This window comes from Panthera uncia, chromosome D1, assembly GCF_023721935.1.
Source record: "Panthera uncia isolate 11264 chromosome D1, Puncia_PCG_1.0, whole genome shotgun sequence".
Taxonomy (NCBI): Eukaryota; Metazoa; Chordata; class Mammalia; order Carnivora; family Felidae; genus Panthera; species Panthera uncia.
In genome coordinates, this window is record NC_064808.1 from 86,104,368 (window position 1) to 86,124,601 (window position 20,234).

The 20,234-nt window shown below is 35.7% G+C and overlaps 1 protein-coding gene across 3 annotated transcripts in view; it reads left to right on the forward strand.

The window, feature by feature from the left end:
• The window catches only part of ARHGAP32 (Rho GTPase activating protein 32), a 296,415-nt gene that overhangs the window by 247,889 nt on the left and 28,292 nt on the right, over positions 1–20,234 (forward strand). For all 3 annotated transcript variants that reach the window (XM_049654455.1, XM_049654445.1, XM_049654461.1), the window contains 4 exons: positions 7,941–8,090; positions 17,241–17,343; positions 19,159–19,303; positions 19,724–19,806. In XM_049654455.1, coding sequence (XP_049510412.1) covers positions 7,941–8,090; positions 17,241–17,343; positions 19,159–19,303; positions 19,724–19,806 — 481 coding nt within the window. The remainder of the gene's footprint in view (positions 1–7,940; positions 8,091–17,240; positions 17,344–19,158; positions 19,304–19,723; positions 19,807–20,234) is intronic.

Consider the following 20,234-nt stretch of genomic DNA (forward strand, 5'->3'; position numbering starts at 1 on the left):
AAATGTAATGCTTAGGCCATTATCTGGTGCAAAGTCACCTTTTAATTTCCTGAGAAATTAATCCAAAGCCTCAACCTGTCTAAAATCAATCTGTAAGATTTCTGAGACACAATTTAGAGAACTCTAGTTTAAGTGAGTGTTGAGAAAGTAAGAATTCTTCAGTTTTGCTAGAGAAATATTACACTTGTGTAATTGGTAACACCCAGTGCCCCATGTCTCTGTGTCAGGGTTCACTGTGGCTTACTGAACCGTCTGTTTTTAGTGTGCCCTGTAAACTGGTTATCGACATCGTAAAGATTTACCTTGGAGATGCTGAGTTGTGTGTCATAGTGCTGAAGCTTTTAACTACTGGAAAGACTGGTCTGGTTGGGTTTGTCTCAGGTTTGAAAAAAGACTGCAGATGTAAAATCTACCATTTGTAAGTAACGAGGAAGAAGTTAGCATTGTGACGCATGTTGCATTTTAACTCTGGACTAGGGAATTCGGATATAAAATGGTATGATTTGCTTTTGTCTAAATATTGTATGTGTTTTACTTTTGACGTATTTTATCTGTGGAAATGCCATTATCATTTTCGTTTCTCTAATTCAGCATGTTTGGTGAACTTTAACCCTGTCACCCTTACGACTACCTCCAATGTTCCTTTGTTGAAATGTGTCTAAACCTAAACCCACTCTGCCTTCCTCAGTAGAAATCTTGTGATGGTGGGAGGGGGGATGGGCTAAATGGGTAAGGGGCACTAAGGAATCTACTCCTGAAATCATTGTTGCATTATATGCTAACTAATTTGTTTTTTTTTTTAATTTTTTAATGTGTATTTATTTTTGAGAGAAAGAGAGACAGAGTGTAGTGGGTGAGGGGAAGAGAGAGAGGGACACACAGACTCTGAAGCAGGCTCTATCCGGGCTCAAAGCTGTCATCAGAGAGCCCGATGTGGGGCTTGAACTCACGAACTGCTAGATCATGACCTGAGCCGAAGTCGGATGCTTAACTGACTGAGCCACCCAGGTGCCCTGCTAACTAATTTGGATGTAAATTTTTAAAAATAAAAAATAAAATTAAAAAAAAAAAGAAATCTTATGATGTAACTGACAGTATTCCATACTCCTGTTCCTCAAAACGTAGATTTGCTGACTTAGTTTTCTGGTTTGTTATAAAACAATGGGTCGGGGACAGTGTCAGTGTCCATAGTAAGCTTTTTCTGGTCATTTTTTTATCTAAGAAATGGAATGAAAATACAAAGAACAAATTAATGAAGAGACATTTATGTCTGGAAGTGTTGTGAAATCTTCAAATTTAAGTATAACTAAATTGAGTATTTTTATTAGTTTAAACTTCCTATGTAATGAAATTTATCCATTTTTATGGACAACCGATTATTTAATTATGGATGCCAGAGCCCTTACCCAACTGCCTCTACCGTGGTGGATTAGAATGCCAATTAGATTGTGCTCACTTCAGCAGCACATATACTAGAATGCCAGTTAGATTAACAATAGCAGCAACACTGAAACTACATAGGACATAGTTTAATCTTACGTTGAAGACTGAGAAGTCATTTTAGACTCTATGTCTAGTCATCATTATGAACACTGGTTATTTCGGTGTCTCAGATTGGACTACAGATTGGTAGGTGGAGACCACACTGACCCCTCCAGGCCCGTTACAAATTTAGATTTAAAGTTGCCAATTTATTTTAATGTGTTTTGGAAAGGTAACAGAAACAAGGGGCCTGGCCACTCATCGTAGAAGCCAGGTTGTACGTATGCCGGCAGTTTCCCAGAACCCTCAAGTGCCACATGGGAGTGGAGTCGCTACAGACACTCTCCTCTTGTCTTAATTTTGTGTCCTGTTGCAACCCTTACTTTAATTGAGGCTTATGTCGCTATTTAGGACAAATACACATGAACAGTCTTTACCCTAGCAGGAAGAGATGGCCAAGTTTCCTTGTCCATGAGCCAAACTTAGCACACCAAAAGCAGAGTCAGAGCTATCTAGTGTCCTGGAAAGTCCAGTTCTACATCGGCTGCCCTCTGACTAGTGTAATTTTACTGTGTATGAGAATTTGGTTGGAGGATCATGATTATAACTTATTTCCATATAGCTATCACTGAATTGTGAACGTGTGCATTTCCTGGTTAACATAGACGTAATTCTAGTCATTCTAGATAGGCTGTTGCTAATTGATGCGAAAGAAGTAAATACGTTCCTTTCTCTACTAGTTTGCCACTAGCCAGTGCAGGGTGGCAAACTATTCATGCAGTTTTTTAAATGTTCTACCTCCATTTGTGCTGAAAATTGTCATTCTCTTCCTTCCTTTCTTCTGGGGAGTGTTACTGTGGACACATGAAGTTTTATTTGTTTGGTGTTTTACACTAAGTCATAGTCATTCGTTGTGATATGCGAGTCTTCATTGTGTCCCAGAGCTGGCCAGTGGCAGCATGTTCACCTGTCTTTTTGGCACCGCTCCTGCTGGGTGTGGTTGTTTCCCTTGCTTTTGGCCACGACAGAATTTTACCCTCTCACCTTGTACTTTCCTTGCTGTCAACCTGCAAACAACCATTTCTCCAGGGAGTCTTGGTTTATTTGATTAAGGAATGATATTTAGAAACCCACACCTGAGACCAAAGGCGTTTACTGCAAGTGGAGTGTCATTGTTTCTTAACCCTTTCAGTGGCTAGAGCTTAGGGGAAATATGTGTGTATTTTAAGTTCATGTTCAGATTTCCAACTCAAGTTAACATTACTGGGGTTTTTCCTCGACGACTTTGATTTTATTATTGTATCTCCTTTCTCTCACACCGAAAATCTTGGGTCCTAACAACATTAACATATTTATTTGTTTTGTCCCACAATATGTATAAAATTGTTTACGAATTATACTACTGATACTACTACCAATACTAAAACAGTTGAATGAGATTAAATATTACTTTGTACTTTTTTTTTTTTTGTTACTAGAATATATCCCACTAAGTAAGCATGGTCAGTTTACTATTTATAGGTCATTTAAAATAATTTCTCTCTGTTGACAGTGTTCCCAATTTGATGTATGAGATACATTGTTTCAGGCTATTTCCAAAATTAGGATTTGCTTTTTTAATGTTCTAAATTTTATTTTTGAACATGTAGAAAGATTGTTAACATAATTTTAAAATCAAACTATATGGGGCACCTGGGTGGCTCAGTCGGTTGAATGTCCAACTTCGGCTCAGGTCATGATCTCACAGTCCGTGAGTTCGAGCCCCACATCGGGCTTTGTGCTGACAGCTCAGAGCCTGGAGTCTGCTTTGGATTCTGTGTCTCCCTCTCTCTCTGCCCCTCCCCTGCTCATGCTCTGTCTCTCTCTGTCTCAAAAATAAATAAAAACATTAAAAAAAAATCAAATCAAATCAAACTATATGAAAAGGTAAATTCAGAGCAGTTTTGCTTTCTCTCCCCACCTATTTTCTTTACCCATTTTTATTAATTTCTGGTTTATCGTTAAAGTGTTCCTCTTTGCAAAAATAAACCCTTAGGTACACACATACATGTATTTGTGTGAATTTATGTGTGTGTGATATATGTATTCCCCATCCATTCTTATACAAAATATACTATTCTCTATGTTCCTTTTTGACAGAATGTATCCTGGAGATTATGCCATAGTGTAGGTAGAGAGCCTCCTTTATTTATTTATTTTTTTTTTTACTTAAATTCAAGTTAGTTAACATGTGGTGTAGTTTTGGTTTCAGGAGTAGAACCCAGTGATTCATCACTTACATATAACATCCAGTGGTCATCACAACAAGTGCCCTCCTTAATGCCCACCAACCATTTAACCCATACCCAACCCCAACACTCCTCCAGCAACCCTCAGTTTGTTCTCTGTATTTAAGGTCTCTTACGGTTTGCCTCCTCTGTTTTTATCTTTTCTTCCCTTGCCCTGTTTCATCGGTTGTGTTTCTTAAATTCCACATATGAGTGAATATTTGTCTTTCTCTGACTTATTTCACTTACCATAATACATTCTACTTCCATCCACATTGTTGCAAATGGCAAGATTTCATTCTTTTGGATCGGTGAGTAATACCCCATTGTATATATATACCACATCTTCTTTATCCATTCATCTGTTGATGGACATTTGGGCTCTTTCCATAATTTGGCTATTGTTGATAGTGCTGCTATAAACATTGGGGTGCATGTTTTCTAACATATCTTCTGATCAGCATTTTTGTATCCTTTGAGTAAATACCTAGTAGTGGAATTGCGGGGTCATAGATAGGGTAGTTCTATTTTTAATTTTTTGAGGAACTTCCATGCTGTTTTCCAGGGTGGCTGCACCAGTTTGCATTCCCACCAGCATCGTAAAGAGGTTCCCTTTCTCTGCATTCTCACCAACACCTGTTGTTTCCTGAGTTGTTAATTTTAGCCATTCTGACAGGTGTGAGGTGGTATCTCCTTTAAAAAAAAAAGCAGTAATTCTCTGTGCAGATGTATCATAATTCAACCAATTCCCAATTAATGCACATTTGTGTCCCTAATACACATATTGGGTTATTTTTAATGTAACTTTCCTAAAGTGTTTAAGCGAACAGCTTAAAGTGTGTTCTCGTTGCATACATTCCAAACTTGGTAACGTGGCCTCTAGTACCTCGCCTTTGCATACCTCTTCTTCCTCATTTCAGACCATACTGTCTTCCTTGCCCTCTACACCCAGTGCCTTACAGATCAGATGTGACGTCTTCACACCTTCCCTGGCCACCCTATCCAGCGTACTTTTCTTTTCTCTTGACATTGTCACTTGACTCCATTTCCTTATGGGCAGTTAAAAGCAGTCTGAAATTACCTGGTTATCTTAATTTAGGCAGTACCACACAGTGGCTTAGAGCTTGGGTTTTGAGCCAGGCCACCTGATTTTGAATCCTGGTTATTTGACATTAGACCTGTTACTTAGCACTCTGTGTCTTAGTTTCTCCATCTGAAAATGGGAATAGTAGTAGTATTTTCCTTACAGGGCTCTATGAGAAGTGAATGGTTAGTAAATATAAACACTTGTGCAATTGCTAGCTCTTACTAATATAAAATAAATGCTCGCTATGTTGTTGTTTGTATTTAATCGTTCCATTGTCTTTCTTCTCTTGGTAAGCTTTGTGACAGCAGGGAGCTCACCTGAGTTGTTCCCCAGTGTAATCTCAGGACTCAGAACAGTTCCTAAGATAGAGTAGGCATTTAGAGATTTGTTGCTGAATGAATTATACTTAAAGTTCAATTCCCATTCCTAGGAAACATTCTTGGAGATCTGAGACTAAAAGAATGCTCTCTCGTATACATCATATACATATACAGTTGTCATATTCAACAGACATTTTCATCAAATTTGTTACCAAAATACGAATGCCCACTGTTAACATTGTATCTTGGAATTCTGGCCAGTTATTAAAATCTGAAACAGAAATAAAAACTTATTTCTATCAGAAAAAGGATAGAATGATCATATTTGCTTTGATGCAATGATATATCCATGAAATCCAAAAGGATCAACTACATTCCTCTTAAAATTGTTGAGGGGCGCCTGGGTGGCTCAGTTGGTTGAGCGTCCGACTTCGGCTCAGGTCATGATCTCACAGTTCGTGAGTTCAAGCCCTGTGTCAGGCTCTGTGCTGACAGCTCAGAACCTGGAGCTTGCTTCAGATTCTGTGTCTCCCTTTCTCTCTGCCCCTCCCCTGCTCACACTCTGTCTCTCTCTCTCTCTCTTTCTCTCTCTCATTGTCTCTCTGTCTCTCTGTCAAAAATAAATAAACATTAAAAATTTTTTTTAATTGTTGAGAGTATGGTAAATGATCAGATTTGAACTATACATAAAGAAATTGTTTTCTAACATACCAGTAATTACCAGTTAAAGCCATAATTGAAGAAAAGTATTATTCTACAAGAGCAGCAAAAAAATGTAAAATACCTTAAAATATTTCTAACCGGAGGTTTATGTGGAGTGTATCTTTTCATAAAGAAAATTAGAAAATTTTACTAAGAGAGATAAGAGGTTCATAAAAATGATGATACACCCAGTTTCCGGGTAGTAATAGTGAAAATACGTAGAATTTTATCACTATAATGTTAATGTATAAAAATACATAAAGTACATATAGAAATCCAATGTTAAATTATTGCAAACCAAACTCATTTGTATTTTTAGATAAATCTTGTCAGAATTATTTTAAAGCTTATGTAGAAAATGTCTGAAAATGAATAGAAATCGTTTGATGGCCACTCTTTAACAAAGATTCGTAGCACACTCTGTGCTAACAACTAGGGGAGAATAGAACTCCTACAAGTCCAGTGACTTTTTTAATACAGTAATGCTATGATACGTGCGACATACTTCTGAAGTTACCCAAGAGTGCTATCAATGTCTCACTAGCAGGTAAGAGAGCATATCATTTAATTTACAGCAAGGAATCTAGGATACAAGAGAGGTTGTAATTTACCTAGAGTTTTAGGACATGTCAGAAGAGATAGCATCAAAATTTTTCTGACAATTCCAAGTAAATTTCAAATAATTTATATCGAAAAAATAAATTCCCCGTGTAATCTGTGTACAATCTAAGATGACTACCTTGTTCCAGTTTGCCTAGAATTTCCTCGTTTTAACACTTAAAGTCTCATGTTCCAGGAAACCTCTTGGTTATGGGCAAACCACTGTTGTTGATCACCCTTGCGCAGTTCATAGAAAAGATGATGTTTGGAAATAGAAATAAATATTTCTTATAAAACAGAAACACATGGAGGACAAGTGGCTGGTTCAATCTGTAGGAACCCATCTAAGGCCATCTTGTGGTCCCCAGGCCACACGTTCTGTCTGTGCACAGAATTCATACAGGAGGCTTCATCAGTTCAGGGGATTTAAGATTTGGGTTCATTCAAGAATCTATACATAGTAGGATTCAGTAAGACTCCCAGTAACCATCTGCAAACTGAGTAGGATTGAGGCCATGTGGCTTATTAGTCTTCTATTCCACAGCTAATCTCTGAGTTTATGGTAGTTGTGGTATGTTGACTTTTAGAGTAGATTTTCCTGTAGGCTGTACTTTTCAGAAGTCATTTTTCTGGGGGATTTTTTTGTTTGCTTTCAGTTTTATTGCTATTGTCTTTCTATATCGATGAGTGGAAATATTTTACTGCTTATTAATCTACTTATTTCTCACCTTTACCTAAAAGGAATTAAGGTGATATATTTAGTATACTATAGATGGATGTTAATAGAAGAGTTCATGGGTTTTTTTATGTATGTGTTTTATATAGCTGTTTGACAAGTGTGTTCTATATCATGACATTGTCCTCTTTATAAAATAAGAAAGAAGGAATTCTTTCTTTTTTGTTTTACTTTCCAGGTTATAAATATATTAAAAATTCTATCCATCAAGTAAAACATTTTAGAAATAGACTAGAAATGCGAACCACGTTTACATCATTGAAGGTCTTACTTATTATAAAGATTTCCAAAGCAATATATCAGAGTAAAACTCGGGTCCCAGCCATAATCCTGTAGCATCCTTGGGTATACGCATTGGGAAGATAGCTCATTTACTAAGCTTGGTTTATAGGTCACAGATTATAATACTTAAATATATTGTTATATTTATATATTATATTTATATATTTATATATTATAATACTTAAATATATTAAGTAAATACTTAAATATATTTAAATACTTAAATATATTGACAGTTGCATCAGGTAAGATCAAAGGTTGGTGAGAAGAAGATGTAAAATTATGCCATTTATAATGCAACTGTTGCCTAAACTTCTACTGAAAATTTCCTACAGAATATAAAATGTGCATGTAATAGATGATTTTGCAGTCAGCCTGTCGAGAGCTCTGCTGTTTTTTTTCACACCAAGTAAAAATGTAACCACATGCCACAACTGAGGTATTTCCTCTTTATTATTTTTCAGTGTCCAAAAAGCACGGGAAGCTCATCACTTTCCTGCGCACATTCATGAAGTCTCGTCCCACAAAACAGAAGCTGAAGCAGCGGGGGATCTTGAAAGAGAGGGTGTTTGGTTGTGACCTGGGGGAGCACCTTCTGAATTCTGGTTTTGAAGGTAAAAATAGAATTTATAACCTCATAAATTCAGCATCTGCCCTCTCCATGTTGCTTGTCGATAATCAGTTTGGAAGCAGATTAAGCAAGCACCATTTATTTCATTTAAGCTCCACAGCATGTATTGAACTTTTTCACATACTCCTTTGAGTTGTGAGATAACTGAGAATAGAGAAGGTCTAAGAATGCATTTTGGGCCTCACAGCTGCTTGTGATCTGCCTGGGATGGGTAAGTAAGACGTTCACACAAAGGGTACAATAGCACTGTTAGTCTGCATTATTTTTATATCTGTCCAGACTGCTTTCTCGGACAGTGTTTCCTCTCACTTGTTTGTAACTTATTTATTTAATTTCTATTTTGAAAAAAAAAGTCAAATTCTTGAGACTATAAAGTACCAAGACCAGTCTCCCACTGGTGTGGCTGAAAATTAATTTTTTTTTTTATTTTTAAAATTTTTCTTAAGTTTATGTATTTATTTTTGAGAGAGACAGAGCAAGTGGGAGAGGGGTAGAGAGGGGAGGGAGACAGAGAATCCCAAGCAGGCTCCACCCTGTCAGCGTAGAACCTGATGTGGGGCTCGAAGTCATGAACCATGAGATCATGACCTGAGCCAAAACCAAGAGTTGGCAGCTTAACCAACTGAGCCATCCAGGAGCCCGTAAATTTCTTTCTAAATTAAACTCTGATTCAAGAATTCAGTAATTGGCTAAATGGATCCAGGGGATGAATGGATAGGAAGAAAGGAAAAAGTTAAAAAAAATTTTTTAAATAATTCTTTCCTCTACCATCTCCTTTAGAGATCCTGTATTAAAGAAGTATCTACCTGCAGAAATAGATAATTTGTGAAATTCTGAATCCTGATGGGAAATACCCATTGTACGTTTTTAAAAGGCCACTAGTGAAAACTAGTGTTAAGTACCAATAAACATCAAGTTCAAATTAAGGCCTTACTCATTGCTTAAAGAATAGCAGTGTATTGGGGCATCCGGGTGGCTTCTTTGGTTAAGCGTCTGACTTCGGCTTTGGCTCAGGTCATGATCTCACAGTTCCTGAGTTTAAGCCCCACATCAGGACAGAGCCTGCATCAGATCTTCTGTCCCTCTCTCTCTCTGCCCTTGCCCCACATGTACACACTCTTGTGTCAAAACATTTAAAAAAAAAAAAAAAGAATAACAGTGTGTTTATAATATGAATTTAATACAAACTATACCATGTTTCTTGAAGGAGAAGGTAAAATACTATTTTATTTTATTTTTTTATTTTTTTAATGTTTTTATTTATTTTTGAGAGAGAACAAGTAGGGGAGGAGCAGAGAGAGAGGGAGACACAGAATCAGAAGCAGGCTCCAGGCTCTGAGCTGTCAGCACAGAGCCCGACACGGGGCTCAAACTCACAAGCCCTTGAGATCATGACCTGAGCCAAAGTCAGACGCTGAACTGACTGAGCCACCCTGGCACCCCTAAAATAAAATTTTAAAAAAGTGCTGTTCCGAAACTAATGTCAACTTAATGCAGTTTCTGAAAAAACAACCTGAGGATTATTATTTTAACTAGTCAAAATGCACATGGAAAAGTAAACCATTGGGGAATATCAAGCAGTGCTGTGGTAGAAAAAAATCAGTGATAGAATAGGAGGCATCTAGCTTTACCAAACATTAAAACAATATGCAAAAATAGAATGTTATTAGTGTAGAGAGTGAGATATGAATGAAATAGCTTGGAATGTTCAGAAGTTCTTACTATAGATAAGAATCCACTGTGCTGAAGTATGGTCTTAAAACCAGGTCACGGGGTGGGGGTGACTTATTAACTATGTATGTGTATATAGAGAGAAAGAGAGGGAGAGAGTATGAAATAGCAATTTTGAAAAAATTCTTACTTTATAACACTGAAAATTCCAAGTGTATAAAACTGTCTTAAACTCATAGAAATGCTAACATGAAGTGATTTCTTTTTGCGATCAAAGAGGGATAAAGCTTTTCTCAGGTTAAAAAAAAAAAACATAAAGGAAGTGGTGGGCTCAAGTACCTAATTTCCATATAATGAAAATGACAAATGCAAAGGAAAGGTACCTCAGACAGAAAGTAATCTGTTTTTGGATATGATAAAATGTTCCTAATAAAGTGTATGAAAACATCATTCAGATTTGTGAGAAAATTAAGCCCCTGAGTAGAAGAACTGAGAAAAGATAAAACATATAATTTTCACAGGGAAGATAGATGGTATCTAAAATACAAAAACCTATTTCTGCTTATTCATAATCATAAAGGTATCTTTGTATAAATTTTATATGCCATTTTATATTGGTAAACATTATTAATATCACAACTGTTTTTCTAAAATATGATATTCAGTGCTATTAAAAATAGCAGTGATTTTTACCAATAAGGGAAATTTGTGAATTACTGTGAATTACTGCTTTTTTGAAAAACATTTTGGCACTTTATAGCAAGAGACTTTATAGTGTTCCTTTTATGTAGCAGTTTTCCTTAGGGATTTATACTAAAGTTGCATTTCAATAGGAGCAAAAATATTCATTATAGCATTAGATATAAGAGCAAACAAATTGAATCCTCAACTTTTAGGGAAATTATTCTATAAATTATGAGGCTATTGAAATTGTAGTTTGAATATAATGTAGAAATTTGAAAAATGTTCTATATACACCCTTTTGAAAGTATGTATATTTAGGTGATGTAAAATTGAATACAGTTATGGTACAGTATTCGATGTAGATAGGAATATCTTCGTAACTTTTTTCTTAGTTGTCCTTTTTTCAATTAAAGAAGAAGAAAAAAGCACTAGAAGAGTATTAGAAATGAAATTAATAATCTGAGAAGAGAAAACTCCGCTAAAGGCCTGTCCAGAGGAAAAGTCTGTATTCAGATGATTAGAGAAGCAAAAATTAATTTGTACCATTAGAATGTAATGGTAATTTGGTGAAATTTAAAAGGCAGAAACCTTGAAGACTGAGGTAAGGTATATTGTAGTTAACATACTAAAGTTACTTCCTGTTTGATCAGGGATAGTGGAAAATGAAGAATAAGTATCCATATGAAGTATATGCATTTGAATGTTCAAATAAGGGCTAACCAGAAAAGGGAAAACTTTGAAATGTAGTTAAGTAAAATTTTTGGAAAGAAGATGGTTTTTAATAGTAAAATAGTTTATTAGTTTGTCTTTTATTTAATAAATGTGGAGGAATTAAAGCTTTTTAAGATTTTGAGGGACACCTGAGTAGCTCATGTGATTAAGCATCCAACTTCAGCTCAGGTCATAATCTCTGGTTCATGAGTTCAAGCCCCATGTTGAGCTCTGTGCTGACAGCTCAGAGCCTGGAGCCTACTTTAGATTCTCTCTCTCTCTCTCTCTCTCTCTCTCACTCTCACTCTCACTCTCACTCTCTCACTCTCATTCTGTCTCTCTCTCTGTCCCTCCCCCACTCACTGTCTTTCTCTCAAAAATAAACATTAAAAAGAAGCTTTTTAGGATTTTGAGACTTAATATATACTGTACATAGTCTATAACTACAATCATGTGTGTATTTGTATAGGAGAGAACGATTATTTTAAAGTCTAAATTAAAAGATAGAATTGAATATATATAATAGTATTTTCAAGTCAAAAGGAATAATCACAAGGAAGAATGATATATTTATATAGTATATACATAATTGTGAGAAGACATGAGATATAAATATGGATGGCTAGGTAGATATAATTTAAAATGTGTATAATCATTCTTCCTCATATTTATTCTGTTTTAGTTTGGACTGTAAAATAGTGTTCTTATTCTATATAAAATAGATTTTGTACCAGATTTTCTAATAAGAAAGCTCATTTTGGAGTACTGTTTTGCTAAGTGATTCATTCTCTCAACTGTATTCCTAATGAATAATTAACTTTATAGAAAGATTATGCTGTTAACACTTTATAAACTTTTGAACACCTCCCTGTTGGAGAAAGTGACAAACCTGACCTGTTTCTTCCATACAAAGTGTTGTAAGAAATCTTGTAGGAACCTGACAAGGCATTAAAAAAAATCCTTTAGTACCAGGATTCACTCAGAATGATCTTACAGCATTTCAGCTACCACAAAACACAATGCTTATAATTGAGTTGCTTAAAGATTATATCACAGTTCTCTAAAGAACTGATTTCTTTTTAAATCTCATATAGTACTTTTTTTGTGGGTAATTTGTCATTTACATAGGCATTCTTAATTATGGAGTCAAAAGTTTTTTGTTATATTTCTTTTTTCTTTTTTATCTCTTTTTAATTTTTATTTCTTTTGTGTCTCATTTTTTTCAACCCTGCTTGGATGTGATATTAATATGAGGAATGTTTTCTCGTTTGGTCTGCCATGCTTTTTAGCTTTCGCACATCAATTCAGCACATTTTAGTTGTACTTAGAAGTTTCAGGTGTGTTTCCATTCTTAGTAAGTATGATAGTAGAAGACAGGTACCAATATATCATTTCTTTCTGAAAAATAACAGATTTAATAACTAGAGTGTTCATACATTCCCTAAACTATGATAAATTTATTCTAGTGGAACAAAGTTTTCAGGTGTCATGGATTTTTTTTTACAGGATTTGTGTTGTTTACTGCACGTACTTGAAACCAAATTTCCTTAAAAATGAGATTTGAAATGAAATTGCAAAAAAAGTGAGAACTTTGTAGAAAACTTGGTTTTCTACAAAAAATTAGAGTTGCTACAAAATACAAAAATTTTAAAACTCAAGATGAGGAAGCTGTTGCCTGAGCACATTTCTGTGTTTGAGGCAGAGGCTTTTTTGTTTAACATTTATTTATTTACTTTGGTGGCTTGGTGGGGAGGCAGAGAGAAGAGAGAATCAGTGCAGAGCCTGACATGGGGCTCATTCTCAGAAACCGTGAGATCATGACCTGAACCCAAATTAAGGGTCGGATGCTCAACCCACTGAGCAACCCAGGTGTCCCTGAGCAAGAGGCTTAAAAACAAAAAAAAACCAAAAACACTATTGTAAATATACAGAGATCTTATAATCAGAGCACACTGCGGGGGGGGGGGGAATAACAAGGCCAAATAACCCATGAAAGTACTCCCTTTTGATAATCCTATTTTCATAACCAAAAACGATGACACACGTTCTAACAAGTAAGGCTGTACCAGTGTCCTCCTGGCCTAGAAGCCACCCCTCAGAGAGTGGAATTTGACTCTTTCATCTTTATCACAGAATGCATGCTTGATGCCTGGCATATAGAAGGGTTGTAATAAATGGTTGATGAATGAGTGAGTGAGTGAGTGAATGAAGAGAAGAGACACGAAACCACAGCTGTCAAGAAAAATCAAAGACCAGTCCGTGTCCTACTTACTTACCACACACTTCTTTTAGCTATGGTTCTAATCTTAAATGTCATCAGTTTTAATTTAGACATGTACTTATTATATTGTCATGATGACATCAAAACTACTAAAAATACTAAATAAAAATGGATCAGAAGAATGCTGTTGGAGAGTGTGGGAATAATTCTTAAAGTCCTGCCCTCTTTTGGTAGAACCGGTGTGGAGGTTTTCTAATGCTACGTTTTGACTGGGTCATTGTTTAATGTGCACTTTGCTGGTTTGTTAGATGGTGTTGGGGGAAAAGATGGTTATTAAGATGCCTTTTTTAAAACTAGGATTTCTTCTAATAATGTAACGGGTTCCCATATTGCTTTCTTATATGTTAGTGAAAAGAGAAACCAGATCTTTTCTCTTTTTATCTTCTGACCCTGTTCTTGTTTCTACTGTCTTCTTTAAAATCAAAGTTTATGCTTTTCTCTTTCATTTTACTACCTATTTTAAATAACTTTCTCATTCATCTCTCTTAAAATTCTAATAGCACTGTTCAGTTATGTAATTTTATTTATGAAGCCCCACTATGTGATTGTTTTGGGAACACTCAGTCTTTTTGCCTAGGGAACATAAAATGTTAAACAGTTCAGATGTTTTCCATAATGTATTATATCTGTGGAGCCTCAGCCATATATTATCAGGGAAAGACCTTTAATTCAAAGTTTGCCTACTTATTTAGAAGAATATAAGCAAGTATGCATCTACTATCACATGGTTGTGAGAGTCCCAAGAAAGTAATCTATACTTTTTAAGAGATGGTAGCTTATTTTTATGAAAATTCTATAATGCATCCTAAGAGAGCCTGATAATACACAAATAAAACCCTGTGTTCTGAAGGGCTTTGAGTACCTGGGTCAGTTAGCATGCTAATTTGGAGAATACATAATGAGAAGTGTCTTTTAAGAAAAAAAATTACAGCTTTGTTTTCCTTCCTTTCTTTAAGTAATTATATTAGTTATCCCAATAATCTCTAAATATATTTCCTTTGAAGTAGGTGGTAGAAATTTTCCAGGTCCCGGTTTATTATTTTACTTCTCATTTGTAAGGATAGAAACCTAAGTAAGGTATTGAGATTATCACTGATGGAGCAGTATTAGTACTAGAACTCCAGTTTGTAAAGATATTTTTCTTGTTACTAAGATGATAGAAAGCATACACTTGAAAATGAATACAGTTTCTTATGGAAACTAAGATGGCCCTGCTCTGCTGACTTGATCATATGACTTTCTCAGGCTCACAAGGGCAGTTATAGATTAACTCATTTGCTAAATTTGTACGTTGTTTCCAGACACAGACTTTGAATATACAAAGACAGATGAAACATGCTTTTTGCTCCTTAAGAGCTTGACTAATAAAGGGTAATAGTTGTATAAACAAGCAAATATTTCAAAATGACATAGTTCTTTGGGCACCTAGAACATAGTGCAGCTAGCTTTCCTTGGGAATATTCAAAGAAGGCTTGCTTAAGAGTGAAAGTTCAGTTGTGTTTTCAACAACAGCCAAGAGTTTTCTATAAGAAGATGATAGTACGAAGAAAATCCCAGAAGAGGAAATTGGTTTTTCTCTACTAGGAAATTGGGGGACGTATAAAATGGCTGCTTTGTGTGGCAAAAGAGGAGAGACTTGAGTTGGCCTAGAGTTGTGAAATCAATAATGTAAGTGCAAACCATGGAGGGGACCTTATGTTCTAGCCTTAGTTAAAAATTGGCTTTGTACTTGGACTGTTTAAATTAGAATCTCATTTCGTCCGTTGTTTCCTGTTTGCCCTTGGGTAAAACTTCATGTCTGTAAGACTCAGTTTCCTCTCAATATAGTGACAGAGCTTTTCCTATGGATTTTTGTGAGAACTAATTGAGGCATCTATTGTAAAAAAAACTTAGCTTGGCACTTATTACATGCTCAATAATATAGCTGCTTTAAAAAATTATTCAAAGCTAAAGAGTTTAAATTTTAAATTAAATTGTAGGATCTGGTAGAATTTAAAAGATGGAATGCAGGAAGGACAAAAAAAGGCAGGAGAACCAATGAAAAGTCTGATATAGGGGCACCTGGGTAGCTCACTTGGTTAAGCTTCCGACTTTGGCTCATGTCATCATCTCACAGTTTGTGCGTTCGAGCCTCGCATCGGGCTCTGTGCTGACAGCTCAGAGCCTGGACCCTGCTTCAGATTCTCTGTGTGTGTCTCTCTCTCTGCCTCTCCCCTGCTCATGCTCTGTCTCTATCTCAAATGTAAATAAACATTAAAAAATTTTTAAAAAGGTTTTATAATAATAATGTTATATACAGTAAATGAAAATACATTAGCTATAGTTACCTAATTAAAATACCTCAGTTGTTTCATTTGCCAATCTGAATGTTTCATCCTTTGTATAGCAGTTTTTTGCAGACCAAATAATGCTCTCCCAACCTTCCTTTCATGGATTCTTTTAACTAACACTATCAAATGAACATTGTTATGCTAAAGCCTGTAAATTCATCAGTCTTCAGTAAGACAATTAAGACATTAAGACAAAGTTCAAATTTCAGCTACTGTACATTTTTGAATGAGTATAAAAACTTTTAAATTATGTACTTTGAATGGTCTTTTCTAGACTATAGGCCTGGACTAGCTGTCAGTTTGTATCAGGTCTTTAGTGAGGTAACCAGAGAGTACCCCTTCTTTTTTTTTTTTTTTTTTTTTTTTTGCTTATTGCTACAGTGTCCTTTATGATTAACTGATAATATTAAGTCGAAACATCAGCAATTTTAATGTAAAGACAGGCAGGAAATTAAAAGATTCCTTCTACCTGAAGTCACGTTGACCTTTGCCTTATGTTGGTGTTTTGTTTATTGGATAAAATTCAGAATTAGCATTAACTATGAAAAGATGAGAGAAACTTTTATTTTTTTTATTTTTTAAAGTTTATTTTTATTTATTTAGAGAGAGAGAGCAGGGAAGGGGAGAGAGAGAATACCAAGCAGGCTCCGTACTGTCGGCACAGAAGCTGATGTGGGGCTCAAACTCACAAGCCATTAGATCATTCATGACCTGAGCCAAAATCAGGAGTCAGATTCTTACCCAACTGAGCCACCCAGGTGCCCCAGATGAAAGAAACTTTTAAAAGTGGGAAACTGGGGGGCGCCTGGGTGGCTCAGTGGGTTAAGCGGCCGACTTCGGCTCAGGTCATGATCTCACAGTTTGTGAGTTCAAACCCCACATCAGGCTCTGTGCTGACAGCTCAGAGCCTGGAGCCTGCTTCCAATTTTGTGTCTCCTTCTCTCTCTGCCCCTCCCCCACTTGTGCTCTGTCTCTCTCTATCTCTCAAAAATAAATGTAAAAAAAAATTTTTTTTTAAGTAGGAGATTGGAACACTTACAGGCAATGATAATTGCCTAATGTTGGGATAAGCATTAGCTTTGTTATATCCATTTTCTATGTGTGAAGTTCAGCAAAACTGTTACAACTCTCCTGGGAACATGAATTCTTTTACTTACCATTACACTTACATGTAACTATCCTAATATATTAATTCTTTCACTTACTGTTGACACTTAAATGTAATGGGAGAGAGCTGGTCTTGATATTCATGTACCAGTTGTCTAGTTTACATGTGAAAATAAGTAAACGTGTCTTCATCAATTTTTGTAGTAGACTAATCTCTGCCCCTTATAATTTTAATTTACAGATTTTTTTTTTTTTTGCTTATGAAAACTAGGACATTCTGATTTTTTGTCAACTTTGTTTTGACAGAATACTCCCAATTTAATCTCTGTTTTTAAAACCCTCTCTTTAGTCCCCCAGGTTCTTCAAAGCTGTACAGCATTCATTGAGAGATATGGCATTGTGGATGGAATATATCGTCTCTCTGGCGTTGCCTCTAATATCCAGAGACTACGGTAAAAACTTATTTGGCATTTTCTTTTTCGTTCCTGTTGTAATTTCTTAAAATTAAATTATTTCAAAATTAAGGCACATTGATGACCATAACTTTCAGTAATATAGTCTGGATGAAGTGGGAAATAATATCCATATTGATTTTTGTAAATGTTTTCCTAAATGCCATTTCTTCATTTGTTCTATCAGAAAACCATGTCTCCTTAATCTCTTCAATTTTATATTTTGTCTCATTTCTATATTTGGAGATTTGAGCAAATTTCAAAGTTTGCATCCATGAAAAAAATGAGACGACAATTTCCATTGTACTAGAATTATTCTTCTTAATTAAAACTGACGAGTGAAACTTCTTCTGTTGAACCACTCTTGCAGCCCAGGAATCAATCACACTCGATCGTGGTGAACGATTCTTTCAGCGAGCTGTTGGATTTGGTTTGCTAGTATTGAGAATTTTTGCATCCATGTTCATCAGAGATATTGGCCTATAGTTCTGTTTTTTAGTGGAGTCCTTATTTGGTTTTGCTCTCAGAGTAGTTCTGGCTTCATAGAATGAGTTTAGAAGTTTTCCTTCCTTTCTGTTTTTTTTGGAATGTATTGAAAAGATTGGTATTAACTCTTCTTTAAATGTTTGGTAGAATTCCCCTGGGAAGCCATCAGGCCCTGGACTTTTGTTTGTTGGGAGGTTTTTGATGACTGATTCTATTTCTTTGCTGGTTATCAATCTGTTCAAGTTTTCTGTTTCTTCCTGTTTCAGTTTGGGTAGTTTATATGTTTCTAGGAATTTACCCATTTCTTCCATGTTGTCCACTTTGTTGGCATACAGTTTTTCATAATGTTCTATTATAATTGTTTGCATTTCTGTGGTGAAACTTCCTCTAATCCCCTTTAACACTAGTTTTGTAGCACATATACAAGTTATGTATTCTACGTCCTCTCCCATTATCTTCTCAGAGACAAAAATAGTGGTATCCGTTATACCAGCAATATAAATTTTATTTTCTCTTAATCTCTTAGATTCTAGTCTGTTCTTAATATGCTCTTATCCTTCATTTTTCACTGTGCTGCACAGTGATTGCCATTATTCTACACAGATTTTAATATTCCAATTGACCACAGAGCTCCTCTCTATTTTCAGGAATACACGTTTGTAAAGTACTTAAACTGATTCTTGTACTGAAGATAGTTTCAGTCTTCAGTGTCAGATGGAGCAGATCCATTGTCCACATACACTAATCCTCTAGGTTGATAAGTAGTCCCATGCCCGTCGATTAATATTAATTAACCTCCTGGAGAGTGAGCCTAACTTGCCTTAGTATTCTAAGCACAGCTTACATTTCACTCACTTTACACTATAGATCTTACTGGCTATTCAAATTCAGTTAGCTAGAAATTGCTTTATATTCTTCTGGCTTCCTTATCCTCCTTCAATAAAGTATTCCTGAACTATATACTCCTGAGGGATTTCTGTACAGAGTTGTTCATGGACCAGCTGCCATTCAGCCCTACTGTCCAGAATTGCCAAAATATTAGATATTCAAAGCACTGGAAATTGGGAGTTCTGTTTTCAGATCTATGTGTTAAGAGCTGCTCATCCATACATGTTTCAGAGGTTGTTGTCCTTTGTAATATTAGAGCTATGCCCATAATTTCCACTTAGAAAAACACTTCTCTTATGATCAGACATCCAGTTACTGCTGAAGTCCAAACATAACCTACATAAAATACAATCACTTGAATAAAACATTAACTATGCTTTCTAAGTCCTATATTTGCTTTTCCTTCAATAAAATAATTGTATTTTGTCTCTCGTTTGTTAGCCATGAATTTGACTCTGAACATGTCCCCGACCTGACTAAAGAACCTTATGTTCAAGACATCCATTCCGTGGGCTCCCTCTGTAAGCTGTATTTTCGAGAGCTCCCAAACCCTCTGCTCACCTACCAGCTGTATGAGAAATTTTCTGTGAGTACAAGTCACTGCTAATCAAGTTCTCTTTGGAGTTGTGCTGTGATTTTATGTCAAACGTGCAAAGATTGCCTTGGTCATGTAAGAAATAGTTCTGTGACTAAAATACCTCCTTCAAAGAAAACAGAAAACTGTTATTGATAGCTAGTCCATAGTCTTCACTGTTTTCACATGTGCATACATTTAGTTTCTGACTTTGGCCCACTAATCTTATCATCCTCAAATTGGTTACCATAAAGTTTTAAAAAATTATCCTTTAATAGATTTCAATGTCCATACAGTATGGAAACAAAGTTTACTTTCTTGATACTATATAGTTCCTTGTCGTTCAGTAGAGTGAGAACTGAATTGTAAGTGAATAGCTTAAGTTTCTACCAACAAAGCCTACTAGTCTGTTTCTCATTGTGATTGTTGCAGGATGCTGTTTCAGCAGCAACAGATGAAGAAAGGCTGATCAAAATTCATGACGTCATCCAACAACTGCCCCCTCCTCACTACAGGTAAATGACGTGTTGTAGATATCGCCCAAGAGTACAAGTCAGTTGATGCGAAGAGTGGTGTTTTTCTTTGGTTTTCTAACTACTAAAACTTCCATGGAGTTCTGTTTAAACTTCTGTTTGTTCATACATTTATGTTTGTCTGTGTATCCCAAGGCCTGGCACAGTGCTTGGCATCCAGTAGGCACTTAATAAAAGTTGAATTAATGAACAAAAATAAATGAACAGATTGATAGTTGACTAAACCTGTTTTGGGGGGGAGTTGTTTTGTTTTTTGTCTTTTGATACCCTGAGAAATACTGGTGTATGATCACAAGTGTGAATACTTGTGATTGCTTGTGCCTGTTTACTTCCAACCCTCTTACCTTTTTCAAAAGGTGTCCAAGCTACATAGAACCACAAAATGTAACAGGGGTCTCAGAATTCCTCCT